General features: G+C 40.4%; 1 protein-coding gene across 1 annotated transcript in view; it reads left to right on the top strand.

Annotated features, from left to right (window-relative positions):
* Positions 1-18,136, top strand: part of LOC109933236 (multiple epidermal growth factor-like domains protein 6) — a 271,265-nt gene that overhangs the window by 227,257 nt on the left and 25,872 nt on the right. The window contains exons 20-26 of the mRNA XM_048604631.1: positions 2,080-2,211; positions 5,477-5,605; positions 8,416-8,547; positions 11,375-11,503; positions 15,820-15,948; positions 16,841-16,969; positions 17,955-18,083. Of these exons, the coding sequence (XP_048460588.1) occupies positions 2,080-2,211; positions 5,477-5,605; positions 8,416-8,547; positions 11,375-11,503; positions 15,820-15,948; positions 16,841-16,969; positions 17,955-18,083 (909 nt within the window). The remainder of the gene's footprint in view (positions 1-2,079; positions 2,212-5,476; positions 5,606-8,415; positions 8,548-11,374; positions 11,504-15,819; positions 15,949-16,840; positions 16,970-17,954; positions 18,084-18,136) is intronic.

The raw sequence follows: 18,136 nt of genomic DNA, 5'->3' as shown, positions 1-18,136 counted from the left end.
CAAAATCCCTTCCTAATAGTACATGGACTATAACAGTTCAAGAAATGTGGCTCACCAACACCTTCTCAAAGGCAATTAATAATCTGGTAATAAATATTATTCCAGCCAATAATGCTCACATCTGTGAAAGAATAAAGAAAAAAATGATCTGAGATGTTAATAAGCATTAATGTGTTAAAATTTGAGGTATTGGTTTCATATGAACTAAGCACATGATAGTGCTGAATGAAGGGAGGACAGTCTCTTGGAACTTTCTCAGTGGCAAACAATGGAATTTCCTCAGAAAGGATGCTATCAACTAAAAAAAAACATAATTTACACCATTCTGCCTGGAATTTTGCTGAAGTGATTACAGGAGGTTGGAATGGCAACAGGCAAATATTCAGGCAGCCATCTTGTACAGCCGAGGATGAGTATGTTCATTACCACAGGTTCTGACACCAAATGAGCAGCACATACATTATTGGGACAAACAGATAAACTGTGAGCAGTGAACATCAATTCTTCGCCAACGACCACCACCAAAAACACATTCTATGATTGTTCTTTCATTTGCTTTCAATTTGTCTTCACAGTTTAAAATGTACTTTTGTGTTTCAAATGTGATGATAATAACAAATACAAATTCTATCTTTCAGTGAATCCATGGGCAATTGAAAATGAATCAATAAGAATTAATCATTATTAATCAGTACTACGTGAAATGTTGTCTCCCTATGGTCAGGGAGAGTCGCTAATATTTCATGTACTTAAAGATGTGCAAATTTTCTATGTCCACACTTCAGTCTAATTCTTATTGCTGAATCAGTGTGAAGCTTCAAGTAACTAAGAAGCATCTGATTTAGAAAAAACAGAATGTGTACAAAACAAGTTGTGTAAACATATCCAAAACTTTTCTAGATAAAATGTGTTTAAAGCCTAATATTCAACCTGCCACGTACACTTAATATGCTTTCATTCAATCCATGTATAAAATACATCTCAGTTCTCAACTTGTGGCCCTGAATTCAATTGATCTGAAAATCATACTGTTTCTATAACATGTGCTAATGCATGTGCCTGGCAACTGTGGAGAGAAATCAGAGTTAATGTTTTGTGTTGAGTGGCCCTTTCCTCAGAAATGATGGTACCTAGGAAAATGTCAGTTTATATGTAGAAGATAGGATGGGGGAAGGGTGTTAAAGGAGTAAACAATAGGTGGTGATAGAGTCCAAAGAGAGAGGAGTTGGACAGAGTGTTCAAGCACCTCGTTTTCCACGTGGGGACCCTGCAGCCCTCTGGACTCAATATTGAGTCAATAACTTTAGGGCTTGAGCTCTCCCATGTCCTTATCCCAAACCCCACACATCAGGCTTTGTTAACACATAGTCGGCTCTTGCACACAACCCATAGTTAGCACTAACAGTCTCCATTAACAGCTACTCACCCTCCTAGCCAGATAGTTATCCACTTCTTTGTCTATCCAACTGTTCTCCTGTCTCTTTGGGCTCTATCCCCACCTATTGTTTACTCCTTACCTACTCCTCCCATCCTATCTTCTGCATATAAACTGACTAGTTTGAACCAGGAGGGATTCTCTTATGAGCAGAGGTTGAATAGGCTGAGCTAATTGGAATTTAGAAGATTGAGAGGTAACCTGATTGAAACATACAAGATTCTATAGGGACTTGACAGAGTAGGTGTAGGAATTTTGGTTTCCCCTGGTGGTAGAGCCTAGGACCAGAGGGCATATTCTCAGAGTAAAGGGTTGCTCGTTTTAGGCAGACATGAGGTAGAATATATTTCTACCCTTTTCTCAGAGGGTAGTCAGTCTGTGGAATTCCTTACCACAGGGGACTGCTGAGGCTGGGTCACTAAGTAGATAGATTTTTAATCAGGTGACAGAATTAAGGGTTGCAAGGAAAAGGCAGGAAATTGGAGTTGAGAATTATTAGATCAGCCAACATCTTATTGAATGGCAGAGCAAACCCAATGGGTTGATCCTACGGTCATATGGTTTTATGGTATCCACACAATGTGAATTGTGAATATCTAAACTAATTTATAGAAAACAACTGATTTCTCACTGTCTTTAAACAGATTGCCCAGCTGATCGGTGGGGTATAAACTGCCAATTTGCCTGTCCTGATTGTGAAAATGGAGGTGTCTGTAATAAGGAGATGGGGACATGTGACTGCCCTGCAGGATTTATTGGAGCACTTTGTCAGGATAGTGGGTATCCATTTCTAACTGCACTGAAGAATGTCTGTAAGACCAATTTGTTCAAATGGATGTGTGTGACCCTATTATCGCAATTCTCTCGTTTTTTAATCATTGTTGTTGATCACAAGTTCACTTTGTTCTTGTGTCTGTGACATTGTTCTTTCCTTTGAGGAACTCTGTATTTCTTTCTTGACCAGAGTATTGAGCAGTTCCCTCCCCAGGCCTATAACCTCAGACATCTCCCCTTCACTACCGAATCAGTACCCAGTGATCTTTGGGCACTTGGTGAGAGCCTGAGAATGAGATTTAACTTATCGTTCCGTCGTGGAACGGCTCACAATTAAGCTACTGCTAATTCTATCCTCAACCATCCTCGATACATGTGACAACAATAAAACAAGTCAAATCAAATCAAATCAAATCAAATCAAATGTTGAATAGCAATAAAGCATGGTAGCTTTAGTTCACTTTTTGAACACTCTATTCGACCCCAAGGGAGTTGAGCCCAATTATAGCCAGCCAACTGCTGGCCCAGCTGTAAATAGTTAATTCAGTATAAGCCAGAATCAATTTCATTTTTCATCATACTTATTATTGCTCTGGCTGTGATTACCGTGCATTACTCCAGCAACTACACTTCCAAAGTGCTTTTTTTTGGCTGTGGAGTGCTTTGATGCATCCAGTGATCATGAAAAATGCAACAAAAGTGCAAGTTTTTCATCTTTGCTTTTGGAAAAACGAGCAGTAGATTTGTCCCAGTGGCTCGGACAACACTTAACAATGAGCCGGTCATTTATTTAAACAGTCATAGAGTCATACAGCATGGAAACAGATCCTTCGGTCCACATATCCACGCCAATCAGACACCCCAATCTGACCTAGTCCCATTTGCCAGCATTTGGCCCATATCACTCTGAACGCTTCCTAGTCATGTACCTATCCAGATGCCTTCTGAATGTTGTAATTATCCTCATCTCTACCACTTCCCTTGGAAGCTCGTTCCATACATACACCACCTTCCGCATGAAAATGTTACCCTTCAGGTCCTTTTAAATCTTTCTCCTCTCAGCTTAAAGCTATGTCCTCTAGTATTGGACTCCCCCACCCTTGGAAAAAAACCTTAGCTACTCACCCTATCCATGCCCTTCACGATTTTATAAACCTCTATTAGGTCACACTCTCAGTCTCCAATGCTCCAAGGAAAAAAGCCCCAGCCTATTCAGCCTGTGCCGACAACTCAAACCCTCCAGTCCCACCAACATCCTTGTGAATTTTTACTGCACTCTCTCAAGTTTCACATCTTGCCTATAGAAGGGCAACCAGAATGATACGCCGTATACCAAAAGTGGCTTCACTAACATCCTGTACAGCCACAACATGACATCCCTATACTCAATGTTATGATCAATGAAGGAAAGTGTGCCAAACACCACCTTCTTCACTAAATAAAAAAACCGAAAGAACTGGGATGCTAGAAATCAGAAACAAAAAAAAAGTCTGGAAAAGCTCAGCAGGTCAGGCAGCAGCAGTGGAGAGACATCAGAATTAACGTTTTGGGTCCAGTGCCTCTTCTTCAGAACAGTGTTCTGAAGCCATGCTGACTATGCCTAATCAGTCCTTGCCTTTCCAAATGCAGTGACATGAGGCTCACCAGTCTATAGTTCCCTGGTTTTTCTTTACAGCCTTTCTTAACAAATGGCACCACATTAGCCACCCTCCAGTCTTCTGGCACCTCACCCATGGCTATTGATAATACAAATATCTCATCAAGGGGCCCAGCAATCTCTTCCATAGCTTCGCACAAAGTTCTGGGAAACATCTGATCAGGTCTCATGGATTTACCTATTTTTATGTGTTTTAAGATATCCAGAACCACCTCTTCTGTAATATGGACACTTTTCAATACTTCACTATTTATTTCCGCAAGTTTCCTAGCTTTCATGTTCTTCTCCACAGTAAATACTGGTGTGAAATACTTGTTTAGTATCTCACCCATCTCCTGTTGTTCTACACACAGACAGCCATGTTGATCATTAAGGGACCCTATTCTCTACCTAGTTACTCTTTTGCTCTTGGTGTACTTAAAGAATCTCTTTGGATTCTCCTTAATTCTAATTGCTGAAGCTATGTCCCTTATGTCCCCTGCTTGCCCTTCTGATTTTCCTCTTAAGTATACTCCTACTGCCCTTATACTCCTCTTGGGTTTCACTCGATGCCAGCTATCTGTACCTGATATATGCCTCCTTCTTTTTCTTAACCAGAGCCTCAATTTCTCTATTTGTCCAGCATTCCCTGCCCTGCCCTTCACACTAACAGGAACATACTGTCCCTGAGCTTCTAGTTATCACATTCTTAAAGGACTCCCACTTCCCGACTGGCTCTTAACTGCTAATAGCCTCCCTCAATCAACTTGTGAAAGTTTCTATCTAAAACTGTCAAATTTGGCTTTATTCAAATTTAGAACTTTAATTTTTTGATCAATTCTATCCTTGTTCATAACTGTTTTAAAACTAATAGAATTATGATCTCTTGCCCCAAAGCACTCCCCCACTGACATCTCAGTCTCTTGCCCTGCCCGATTTCCCAACAGCAGGTCAAGAATCACTCCTTCTCTAGTAAGTACATCCAAATATTGAATAAGAAAGTTTTAATTTACACGCTTAACAAATTTCTTCTCATCAAAGTCTTTGACTGGAACAAAAACAAAGTTGCTGGAAAAGCTCAGCAGGTCTGGCAGCATCTGTGAAGAAAAAAATCAGAGTTAACGTTTCGAGTCTGGTGACCTTTGCTCTTTTACTGGGACTGTCATAGTGTTACTGTTTGGAAAGTTAAATCCCCTAACATTACAGCCCTATTATTCTTACATATCTCCTTGCATATTTGCTTCTCAATTTCCTGCTCACTACTGAGGGGCCTGTAATATATTCCAACAAGATGATCATCCCTTTCGTATTTTTAAACTCCACATGTAGAACTTCACTGGACGTGCTCTGAAATGTGCATTGACTGCCTAATTTCCTATGTTACAAATTGATTGTACTATATTGGTTGTAAAGCACTTGGGACATTTCTAAAAGAATTAATGAATTGCAACTTCAAGATTACCAGATAACAAATTGTTCCCCAGTGGTGCTGTGTAATAAATCTAATCAACAGCAGATAACCTGCAGCAAAAGTAACTGTCTGAATGTGTCACAGTCAGCAGATCTCCCAACACTGCCATGATTAGGTGATCTGTATTTTGTCCATTTGTCTTTTCTTGTTTTGCTCCTAGTTTGCCCTCCAGGTTATTATGGGCCAGCTTGTCAGTATCTCTGCTACTGTGGAAATGACACTCAGTGTAACAGTGTAACTGGAGATTGTGTCTGTGGCCCTGGATGGATGGGACGTGACTGCAAAGCAAGTAAGTTACAACACTCAAGAACTATACATTTCAAGCAGCTGTGTGTGTGTGTGTGTGTGTGTGTGTGTGTGTATATGTGTCAATAATAGAAATGTAAAAATAACCAAAAATTACAACATCCAACATCACACATAACCTTGAAATGACAAAATGCCTTGCAGCATATGTGCCTTAATTACATTTTCTCCATTTTCTATTGTTAATACTTTAATTCCTAAAACTAAGAATGATATACCAAGACAAATGAACATCGATACTTGTAATAAATTCTCAGTTTTTCCCTATACTTACAACCTGCTTTTTTAACTTTTTGCTTCCTGGGGAGTTTTCTAAGTCATTTATAATGAAAAATATAGTCAGTTCTTCTGCCATTCCCATGTTTTCCATTATTAGTTCTCAAATTGACTTCCTGGAGAACCAATGCTCTCACTTTACTTACACATTTCCTCCCTAAATATTTGTGGCAACTATTACAATTTATTTTTATCTTTCTAGGTAGCTTTCTCTTGTATTCTGGTTTCTCCCTCTTTGGCTGTATTTAAATCACTGTTAGTTCTTAAAATCCATCCAACCTTCTTTGCAGAATATTATAATGTTTCTTTAAAGGTGACACTATCCTTAGCTAAGCAATTTAGCTACGGATGATGCATCCTTCACAAAGAATATTTCTTTCCCACTAGGATAAATCTTGGACTTATTAAGTATCTCCAACAATGTCCATTGTACTTCTACTGTCTTGTATTTTCACCCATTTTTCCATCAGTTTAAATACATCTATAGTAATTTCCTTGTAATTACCTTTATTTAGTGTTAAAACTAGCCCTGGACCTGCACCTCTCACCTTCAAATTGAACATAAAATTCTATGATGTTATTATCACTGTCATCTTGAGGATCCTTTCATTATATGGTTATTAATTAATGTTTCATTGTTCTGTATGAAGAAATCTAGAAAAGTCTGCTGTCTGGTTGATGTTAGAATGCACTGCTCTAAGAAATACACGCTATGGACTCATTTTCCAGTCTATCTTTATGAATCTAATTCACCCAGTCAGCATGCAGATTTAAATCACCTATGGTTATTGCAGTGCCTCTTTTACACTATCTTTTATTTCTTCTAGTATACTAGACAGCATAACATTACGACCAAAGTAATTATCATGGTTCCTTTTATCCATTAGTTTGATGTCTTAAATTTCAGTCTTTCTCAAACATTTTGTATGTAAATTGCTTTTGGCTGGATTACTTTTTTCTGCTCATCAGGGAGAGGGTCATTGGCAATGGAACAGCTAGTTTTATTATTGGCTCTCTTGGGTCAAGTATAATATAACATGATCCAAAGCAAAATGTTTAAGGACTCTGAAGAGTAAATCAGCATGAATTGTGCACCATTGGACATCAATCATTCTTCCTACTTAAATAATGGTCTTTAATAAATTGCTTTTCTGTAGATTCATATTCGTCAGAAATTTGGATAACATGCCCCAAATTAATTCATATGAAACCCTGGCATCTTTCAGACAGTCTTAACTTGTTATATCAGTTGAACCTGAATTAAAGGTAGACAGCAGGAGGCTGGAAGAACAGAGCAAGCCAGACAGCATCTGGACGAAAGGAGAAGTCAATGTTTTGGGTATTACTCTTCTTCAGGACTGGATGAGGGGGTAGAGGGAGCTGCAGATAAAGAGAGGGGTGAAGGGGGTAACAGAATGCTGGTGATAGGTGGACTCTGGTAGTAGGTACAACCTGATGCGACACCTGCCCAAACACCACCTCCCTCACCTCCATCCAGGGCCCTAAACAATTCTTCCACATAAGACAGAGCTTCACCTGCATCTCCTCCAACCTAATGTACTGCATCTGATACTCCCAGTATGGTCTTCTCTACATTGGTGAGACCAAATGTAGACTAGGTGACCGTTTCGCTGAGCATCTTCACCTGGCCCATAACAACCTGCCTAACCTCCTGGTCACCACCCATTTCAACTCCGCAACCCCCCACCCACTACTTCCCCTCCGACATGTCCATCCACGGCCTTCTCCAGTGTCACAGTGACTCGGAACGCAAATTTGAGGAACAACACCTTATCTTCTGTCTGGGCACCCTACAGCCAGGAGGAGTCAACATTGAGTTCTGCAATTTCAAATAACCTTCCCACCCATCTCCCAGCTCCTTTTCCAGCCCCACCTCCTCCCTTCCATTCTACCTACTGAACCTCCCTTCCAGCTACCAACCAGATTCATCCCTCCTATTGACTAACCAGGTCTTACCTACTACCAGTGTCCACTATCACCACCGTTCTGCTACCCACCTCCCCCCGTCTTCACTCCCCCTCTTTATCTGCAGTTCCTCCTACCCCACATCCAGTCCTGAAGAAGGGTAATACCCGAAACATTGACTTCTCTTTTCCTCTAGTTGCTGCCTGGCCTGCTGTGTTCTTCCAGCCTCCTGTTTGTCTACCCTGGATTCCAGCATCTGACGTTATTTTTGTCTGAATTAAAACCCTTCTCCCAGAGCAAAAAGCACAATGAGGAGCCCACACCTGCAAACATTGAGCTCAATTCCAAGCCTATTCTTCGATCAGTTCTCTTGGGCCAGTTTCAAAGACTTGATTCCACAGCTCTCTCCTTTCAAAAATGTGGAAGCAGTTGATCCTAACACTAACTGAAGATTGTAGGAAGAGACTGTGATGTCTTCAAAATGAAGACACCTCCAGAGTATTTACAGTGCTGCAGCTGTCAGATGCTGTGTTAAGGACATCAGAGTCCCATGACAGATTCTACACACCCTGTCTGTTTTATTTTCTGCAGCTTGTGACGTGGGCCAGTGGGGAAGTGGTTGCAAGAATTCCTGTGACTGTAACAATGCTGATGGGAGCTGTGATCCTGTGACTGGCCACTGTCTGTGTGAAGCAGGCTACACAGGGGATCGCTGTGAACAGAGTAAGGTTCAGAAATTTGTATGGACCTCACATATTGTACTGTGCCAATGCAAATATAGAGTAGAGAGGAGTATAATCCAGTGAATTCTAATTGACAGGAAAGAAATACAATAATCAGAAGTTCCATGATGCATAAAAGATGCATGATTATCAAATTCATGCAGTGCATTCAATGGCTAATATTAAAAATTTAATTAGAAATCTGTTTGTCCAGCATTATCATGTTAAGGTGTATTGAGATCTATATTTAAACAATGTAATATAGAACCGTTAAAGCAAAAGCTATCCATGTGTTCAGAAAGTTCCTTTCCCTTTCTTGTCTGCCTCCTTTTTGGGGCATTGTTTCAACAGTCCCTAAAAGCTCCAGCCTTTGCCCCCAGACCCTAACCTTTTCTATTCTTATTCTTTATTCCACCCCACTACCATTCCCCATTCATAACATGTGCATTATTCATATTTAAGTTACCAACATTGATGCATTCTTTGGATGCTGCCAAGGATGTTACAACAAAAATGTGTTTGCTAGTACAGAATTTGAGCACTGCTGGGGGAAAAAAGACACATGCTCTTGACGTTTTCCATTTTGCAGTAATCAGGACAGACTTGCAAGAGTAGCAAGTGTCAAGAAGAGCAACAGTTTAAACTGCATGAGGAAAGGGTGCAGATTCATTAACAAATGGACCAGGAAATACCTGCCACTTAAGCTTTTGTTTAGTCTAATTGTTTGCTAATAGAAGCCTTAGTATAATCAGGATTGCTTAGCAAGTTGTGTCCAATAACAGAATCACATCTAATGGACTCTATGTTCTGAGATTTGCAGGCATAGGGTGGTTGAGTATGGTCAGTTCTCTGCCTGTTTTGAACAGCCAAAATCATGTGCTGTTTGTGATGATCAGCCAGTTGTTAGGGCATAGAACTTGTGTTCCTGGTATTAGACTGGCACTGAAATTCATTTATGTGATAGACAGATGTGACAACATGGGCTAGTGCTTATCTCAGCTGACATCCTCATAAGGACACTTGCAGAGGGTTTACCAGATGGTGATTTGAAGTATTTATTAAAAAATAAAACCCTGATTTCTGTTTTGGCTTTGGAATATCGTACAATGATTGAATCTATTGCTTTCCTAAGAGACAAGGATTAAATGAGACACTGAGCCAATGTCACCCTCCTTTTTGTGGATTGATTGTGAAGTAATCTGGCTTACAAGAAAACCTTTGTTCCACTGAACTCCTTCTTTTGACAAGTAGGTGTGTGTACACCACATGACTGCAGCACTTCAAGAAGGTGGCTCACCGCCACCTTCTAAAGGAGAATTAGGTTTGGGTAATAAATGCTGATCTTAACAGTAGTGCCCCCATTCCAAGAGTGAATGTATAATATATGTTCGTCTTCCTCTGTGAACATAAATAGGGGCAAACATCATCTAAATAGTCTAAACAGAAATTGCTAGAAAAGTTCAGCAGGCCTGGCAGCATCTGCGAAGAGAAATCAGAGTTAACATTTCGGGTCCGGTGACCCTTCTTTAGAACTGAGGAATGGTCACTGGACCTGAAACATTGACTCTGATTTCTCTTCACAGATGCTGCCAGACCTGCTGAGCTTTTTTCCAGCAATTTCTGTTTTTGTTTCTGATTTACAGCATTGGCAGTTCTTTTGGTTTTTATCATCTAAAAAGCATTGTATCAAATATATTTGTCTGTAGCGTGTTGTTCCTTTAAGTCATTGACATTAGATACATTGATTCTCCAATCCTGCTATACCGGGGAGGACTTGCACAGGTTTGATGGACAGCTGGTAAATTGGAATTTGCAGTCTATTCTTAATGTGCCAGTCAAAAACCCAAAAACTTGATGCTAGAAATCAGAAATAAGGTCAGAAATTGCTGGAAAAGGTCAGCAGGTCAGGCAGCATCTGAATTAATATTTCTGAAGAAGGGTCACTGGACCCAAAATGTTAACTCAGCTTTCTCTCCATAGGTGCGGCCTGACCTGCTGAGCTTTTCCAGCAATTTCTTAATATGTCAATGTTCAGGAATTATCACTGTTCAAATATTTCAAACCACAATAGTCATTAGTTCTGATCATGAATGAAATGAACTATAGCCTCTGAGATTTGCAATTTTCTGTTGTTATTGGACTAAATCCAGGTCAGCTTCTTTAATCGTTTCCTCCCTTAACTCTATTGGGATGTTGTAATGAATGCGCCAATGTGTGCGGTTTAATGTGTTTTGTGTTGTCCAAATGTAATGTCGACTTTTTGAAGTCAAAGACACAAGTTAAGTTCTCTCACCAATAACATTGTGTATGACTTTTCAAACATTAGCTGACTTGTAATGCATTGATCACATTTTCCTTTGGTTACTTTGAGATGCATAGAACGACAGATACAGTTGCATTCATTCAGTTGATTTTCATAGAAGATCATAGATCATAGAATCACTACAGTGTGGAAATAGGCCCTTTGGCCCAACAAGTCCACACCAACCCTCAGAGCATCCTACCCAGACCCATCACCCTATAACCCACCTAATCTACACATCCCTGAACACTGTGAGCAATTTGACTGGCCAATCCACCCAACCTGAACTCTTTGGACTGTGGGAGGAAACCAGAGCACCCGGAGGAAACTCCACACAGACAGTGGCCCGAGGGTGGAATCGTACCTGGGCCCCTGGCACTGTGAGGCAGCAGTGTACCACTGAGCCACCATGTTGCCGTTTCTGGAAGGCAGGACAGATTGCACACTGAGGTGGGGCAATTTATTGGTCTGCAGCACAGCAATGGAACAGATCCTCATACTGGCTTTTTATTTCTCCTGTGTACAGAGTGCCCCGGTGGAAGTTATGGTTCAGGATGTAAGTTCAGATGTCAGTGTGAAAATGGAGCAGCTTGTGACCACGTCAGTGGTGCATGCACCTGTGCAGCAGGATGGACTGGAACATTCTGTGAAAGATGTAAGCCTTTCATTTTCCATTCAAGCATCTGTTGTCAATCCCTTACAAATTGCAAATGTCAATGTGGAGAAAAGAAAAGAATGGTAAAGTAACTGTTTGAAATCTAAGATTCTGGGTGGCTTTGACAGGGTGGATGCTGAAAGGATACCTCTCCTTGTGGGGGATTCTCGAACTAGGGGAGCACAGATTCAAAATGAGAAGTCTCCCATTTAAGGCAGAGATGAAGAGGAATTTCTTCTGTCAGAGGGTCATTAGTGTTTGGAATTCTCTCACTGAGAAGCCACAGAGGCTGGGTCATTGAATATATTCAAGGCTGAGTTTGCCTTTTGATTGACAAGGGAGTCAAGGGTTTTGGGGGCGCAGACAAGAAAGTGGAGATTAGGCAGCAGTCAGATTAGCCTTGATCTTATTGAATGGTGGATGAGGGACTAAATGGCCTTACTGCTTCATCTATCTGTTATATTCTTCAGTAACCAAGGTGACATGAGGAAAGGCTTTATGCAGTGGGATATAGGATCTGGAATGCATTGCCTGAGATGGTGGTGAAGGCAGATTCAAGCCTGGCTTTCATATAGGTACTTGATTAGTACCTGAATGTAAAAGATTTGCAGGGCTTTAGAGTAAGGGCTGGGAGTCATGAATTGCTCATATAAAGAACCAGTAGGGGCTACCAGGTCAAATGGCCACCTTCTGTGCCCCAAGCATTCTGTGATTTAGCTGATTCCTTTATTGTATGAATAAGATACAAAACAATTCCATCTCTATTCAGCCCCCTCAGGCATACAGTTAGCTCCTTCACTGTCATCAAGGCCATCATCAACAGCATATACAGACCTTTTTAATTTAGAGATACTTTCCTGAAGTACTTCTCAGAGGCTCACTCTGACAAAAATGGACAGCGTTTCAATGAAAGGGTTTTTTTTTAGGAGGAATAGTCAAAACTTGGTAAAATGGTGGATTGAATGAGGATCTTAAAAAAGGGAGTCCAGGTGAAGGGTTTATGGGAAGGAATTTCAGCAGATTGGGTCTTGCTTTCAGAAGATTTGGCCACTAAAACTGGGATGTAAAAAGGGGTTGCACAAGCATTGAAAGTGAAGGAATGGTGAGTGTGGGGGACAATGTGTAAGAGGGGTTTTCAGAACTAGAGGTGGTCATAGAGACAATGAGGGAGCGTATGGAGATAAGCAGGGGCGTTAAAGAGGCATGGAAGAATGTTGAAGAGGCAACAAGGATGTCACATTACAGATGCAAGAAGTGATGTTGAGCCACGTGGATGATTTAAAAAGTGTATGGTTTTTAAATAAGAAATTATAGCTTAGACATCCATAATCATGATCTGAACTACATCAGCCTCAGTTTCTTTTCCAAAACCACTGATGGCAGTCTGTTCCATCTCCCCATCTCTTTCAATCCCTCCACTATGTTCTTTCTGACAACATATCCAAACTTAATTTGGAATCGAGATAATTTTCATTAATTAAACAGTGAGAAACTGAAAATAAAATCTCCTCCACACCTGCCATACACTCCGTATGTTCACTGCAGATTCCCAGCCTTCTCCCAGTTTGAATTGCCTTTAAACTTGACATCCTGTTGATTCTTGGAACGTGCCTTGGACTTAACATTGACCAACTTTCCACCTTTCTCAATCCTTCTGCAGTTTTTTGCATTTACCGACTGCTTGCCCAATGCCCAAAATGCCTGAACTTCCTCCATTTAAACTTTGGGATAACCAGAGTCTTTGGCTGTTCTCACAAATGCTACCTTCTTCTCACCAGGCATAAGATATTTAGATGTTCCAACTTCAGATACAAGTGCTAATCCAACAGCATTATAACCTATAAATCTGCATATAATGGTCACATTGCTGTGTCTATACAAGTACTTTATACTGATAGTTTATCTAAGACCCAACTTACCATGGAGATATGGAAAATAGTTTGTTTTATTTACAAAATTCAGTTGCTGGAGACCTGAAATGGTGATGAACTTACCTGACAGATCTGGCAGGATCGGTGGAAAGAGAAACCAAAAGTTAACATTTCAAGTCAATGATCTTTCACTAGAATGAGATATAGCAAATACAATGGGTTTTAAGCAGGTACAGTCACGGGGAAAGATGGCAAAAGAGAGAAAAAGACAAAAGGGAACAACTGTGAAACACTTGCTATTGGATGTGACTATTAAAAAGGGATGATGGTGCAAAGTGAAAGAGGATAGTAAAGTGAGCAGGGTGGGTGGGTGATTCATTTCTTTAGCGATAATGATAAGTTGGACCAGACAGCCAATCTTGGTACTGTAGTTTCTCTTCAGTGCAATGTAATTTCTCCTTGGGTGAAAATTAGATTGTTAAGTCAAAATGAGATGCTAGCTTATGAACACCTTAGTTGTTTACTAGGAAATAACCTGAAGTTAGTTAAAATCCTGCAGGTAAAAAGGTGGAAATTGTCAGGACATCCATCTGCATATGTTCTATAATTAATGGTGTGACCTGTGGGCTTATCGGGAAACTCCAGGCACTGACCCTAATCCCTAAAGATGGATCTGCCTCTTCAGGTCCAGTAATCAAACATGGTGTTTGGCCAATCTTCACCAAGAAACGCCAGAAATTGTTTCATTCTGGAATCAGATTACAGTTAATCACTTTAAACTTGTAAAACAGCAGTCGCTAATGTTCCCCCAATCCTACATAATTAAGTGAAGTATTGCACATCACAAGGTCAAATGCAGAATCCCAATATTCAGGTGAAAAGGCAGTGAAAATGCACTCAGAAATGTAGAATGTTTTGGCTATCTGGGAGAGATTTTAAGTGGTCAGCATTAATTGCGGGGAACCATATTGTGTATATGTGTAGCGTGTATGCACTGATGCATTTACCTGTGCCCCCAACTCATTGCTACCAGCTCTTGATAGTGCTGCACTCTTGATTTCAAGTCCTCATTCCTACTTACAATGTGACTTCTGCACATAACCTGGAAAAACACTCCAGTGCAGTACTGGGGGAGTGCTGTACTGTTGGAAGTGCTTTGTTTGGATGAGATGTTGATCTGAGGCCGTGAGATTCCATGGCATTGTCATTTGTATGTGGTGACCAGTATTTATCTCATAATCAACATCACTAAAACAAATGATCCAATAGACCTAGTGGATGCTGGGATATTGAATAAATTTAAGGAAGAGGTAGACAGATTTTTAATGAGTAATGGATTGAAGGGTTATGGAGAACAGACAGGAAAGCTAAGTTAATGTCGAGGCAAGATCAGCCATGATTGCATTAAATGGTGGGGCAGAGTCAAGGGACTGAATTGCCCACTCCTGTTCCTAGTTTGTATGTTCGTGTGTTCAAAATCATCTGTTTATTTCTGATTGCTAATAGTGGGATCTTGCTGGACACAACTTAGCTGCTGTTTTTTCTACAAAATGATAGTAATTCAGCCTTTTGTTGACTGAAACATGCTTCAGGACATTATGAAAGATGCTGTGGGCATTTTGGTTACTCCTTGTTACAAATTCCCTTGTTCTATAATGAGAATGATTTAATCTATTCACGTAACTGAAGTTTCTGACCTCTGGATCCATTCTCCTAAATCTTTTCTGCATCTTATCTAAAGCCTTCTTGTCCTTTCTAGAATTGGATACAATACTGCAGTTGAGGCTGAGCTATTGATTTATAAAGACTTTTTATTTAGGTTCTCTGTGCACCTCAGAAGTCAGATGGACATGTGATAACATCTGGAGAACAATATAGCTACTAATTTATTCAGTTGACCGAAGTAAATAGAAGAGCTGTGGGTGGCAAGTGGTTTAGATGTTTCCATTGCTGCTGTGAACATGTTGCTTTTTCGTAAATGAATATCACCCAGGCATTACTTTTGTAAGAGATGCAGTAGACAGCAGCCTCTGGTGGACACTGAGAATGTTAAGTACGAGGTTTATATATAACAGCAGTTCACTTCTTCTGAACAGACAGCCACATGGAAATGGCAAAATTAGTTTGGATGTGATAACCTGCTACTCAATGACCATGTGGATTTCATCCTTCTAGTGCAGTCATATGATGAATTGTCTTGTTACATTTTACATCCACTCAATCCAGATGAAATAACTAATATAATCTGGTTTTCTCTGGGAGGGATTTGTGAAGAAAACTTGACAGAATAGCACATGTTGTAATTGAATAAAAGTTTCTGTTTTTGTTTTAATGTCTCATCTTTTCCTATTGATTTCCTTGTTGCTGGGATCTGCAGACATTATTGAACTGTCTTTTACTTTACCTGACCAAGCTGTAAACTGTGGGTATTTGTCTAATTCCCAGCATGTCCTGATGGATTTCATGGCTTTGACTGTCAGCTGATGTGCAACTGCAGAAACGGTGCCAGATGTGACCATGTGACTGGAGCTTGCCTCTGTCCTCCGGGTTGGCTGGGACCACAGTGCAATCAGCGTAAGTTTACTCTGAGGGGAGGATAATGCATGGTAAGAGATAAGTAAAAAGAATTGGAGCTAAAGTTAAGGTTATCACCTCAGGAGCCACTTTAATTTCTGAAATTTTGTGGAAAGAATTTGTTTGGTTTTGGTCATCACCGTAGCTAAGCTGGAGCAATTTTGGCATTACATGTTTGTACATTTGTGTCTGTGAAACGCTGTTTCCTACAAGAGGAACATTATCATTGTTAGCATTGAATGTCACCCTTTAGTTGGGGAGAATACTGTTGATGTTTAGGAAATTTCACTATTGAGGCACAAACTTCACATATGAAGGTAACATCATACTCACTGGTAAGAAAGTGCTAATCTGTTTCATTTACCAGATTGTCATAACATGGCTCTTACAAGGGACTCCAATGACCAGTAACCTTCTGTCTGATGTATGAAAGGTTGAGTCACCATAGCCCTACCAGACCGTAGGCCTGCTCTCACTTTAAAGAGAGATGACTGGTGGCAGTTTAACGTGAGGATGATCACACCACAAATGAAGGATGAGGTTAAGAAGGAGATTCCTTCATGGTAACCTCAGCTGGTAAAGGAATTGAACTCATGTTGTTGGTATCATTCTGCATTGCAAATGGACCACCAACCAACTGAGCTAACCAAGACTCGATCTGACGTTTCAGAATGAAGGGACGCGGCAAGCCCACGTTTTAACAAAAGTAATTGCAGCTCTGCCGCTGTCACTACGCTAGAGCAATTTTGACATTATGTATTGACAAAGTGACAGGCTAAAATCAGAAATTTTGTGAGAGAATTGCTTATATTACAACACATTTCTATACAGTTTACTTGTTGCTTAGTGTGGACTGAATGCTGCATTCCACCTTTGTTTCCTATTTCTCCAGCATGCCAGGGACAGAGCTTTGGTCAGGGCTGCAGCCAGATCTGTAACTGTTCCAATAATGCAACATGTGATCATGTGACTGGCCAGTGCCTGTGCACTCCTGGATGGACTGGAACTGCATGCCAACAAAGTAAGTAGCTGTTAGCAGGATTGAGATGGCAGGATTTTGCTGTAGTATCTCGACATTCGCCTGAGCAGAGCTATTCAGGGAACAAAGTGGCTGTGCCTGGTTGCCAGTTCCAGGTTGAATAAACACTTCTCCAGGATGTTACCTTCTACATTGTTACTCTCCGCCAACCCCTCCCCCAACTCTCATTTGAAACTCATATAAAATCAATGGTTAATGACAGACTGATATCAAACTGATGTATAGGAGGGAAGAAAGAATGTGGGAGAATTTTAATTTACAATTCAAAGGACTACAAATAATAAATTGACAAAAGCCCAGTAAGTCCCCTAAAGCCTGGCAAATACTCATTTGAAAAGTTTTAAGATTAAGTTTGTTTCTTAATATAATCATGAAGGAGTCATTTCTTTACTGCAACAATGTAGGATTACCCTTTTCGACATCACTGACTGTTGTGAACTTTCAAGAAAATCTATCAAATCAATGGCAATTCATCGTGACTAATTTGCAGTTTTACTGTTCAAATTTGTGTCCATGAGGAAGGAGACTGAAACTGCATCAGGCTCAATTGGATTCATAAAAACATGTTTACCAAAAGATTTATTGTTTTCTTTCTCGAGTGATAGAGTCACACTGTCATTCGAGCTGTCTGTAAGTTGTATAGTTTTCGTTATTCGTTCAGGGGTTTTGGGCGTTACTAGCTAGGCCAGTATTTATTGCTCACCCCTAAATGTCCAGAGGGCAATTAATAGTGGACCACATTGCTATGGATTTAGAGTCACATAAAGGCCAGACCAGGTAGGGATGGCAGCTTTCCTTCCCTAAAGGGCACTAGTGAACCAGATGAATTTTTACAACAATCAATAGAGGTTACATGGTTGCTATTGGGCCAGCTTTTAATTCCAGTCTTTTTATATTGCATTCAAATTTCATCATCTCTTCACTTTCCATTTTGCCACATTTTTTATCCTGTGTTGTTTTCCCACAGGATGTCCCACTGGCTCCTATGGACTGAACTGCTTACAGCTCTGCATCTGCAGGAACACAGCCCAGTGTGACCACGTGAGTGGATTATGCATTTGCCCCAAAGGGTGGACTGGTATTGCTTGTGAACTTGGTAAGCTCAGAATTCAATTTAAAGATCAGCAATTAATTTAAGAAGGAAAACAA

This window comes from Rhincodon typus, chromosome 13 (genome assembly GCF_021869965.1).
Source record: "Rhincodon typus isolate 14 chromosome 13, sRhiTyp1.1, whole genome shotgun sequence".
NCBI lineage: Eukaryota > Metazoa > Chordata > Chondrichthyes > Orectolobiformes > Rhincodontidae > Rhincodon > Rhincodon typus.
Note: the sequence above shows the minus strand (reverse complement) of the source record. Positions and strands in the feature narration are given on the sequence as shown.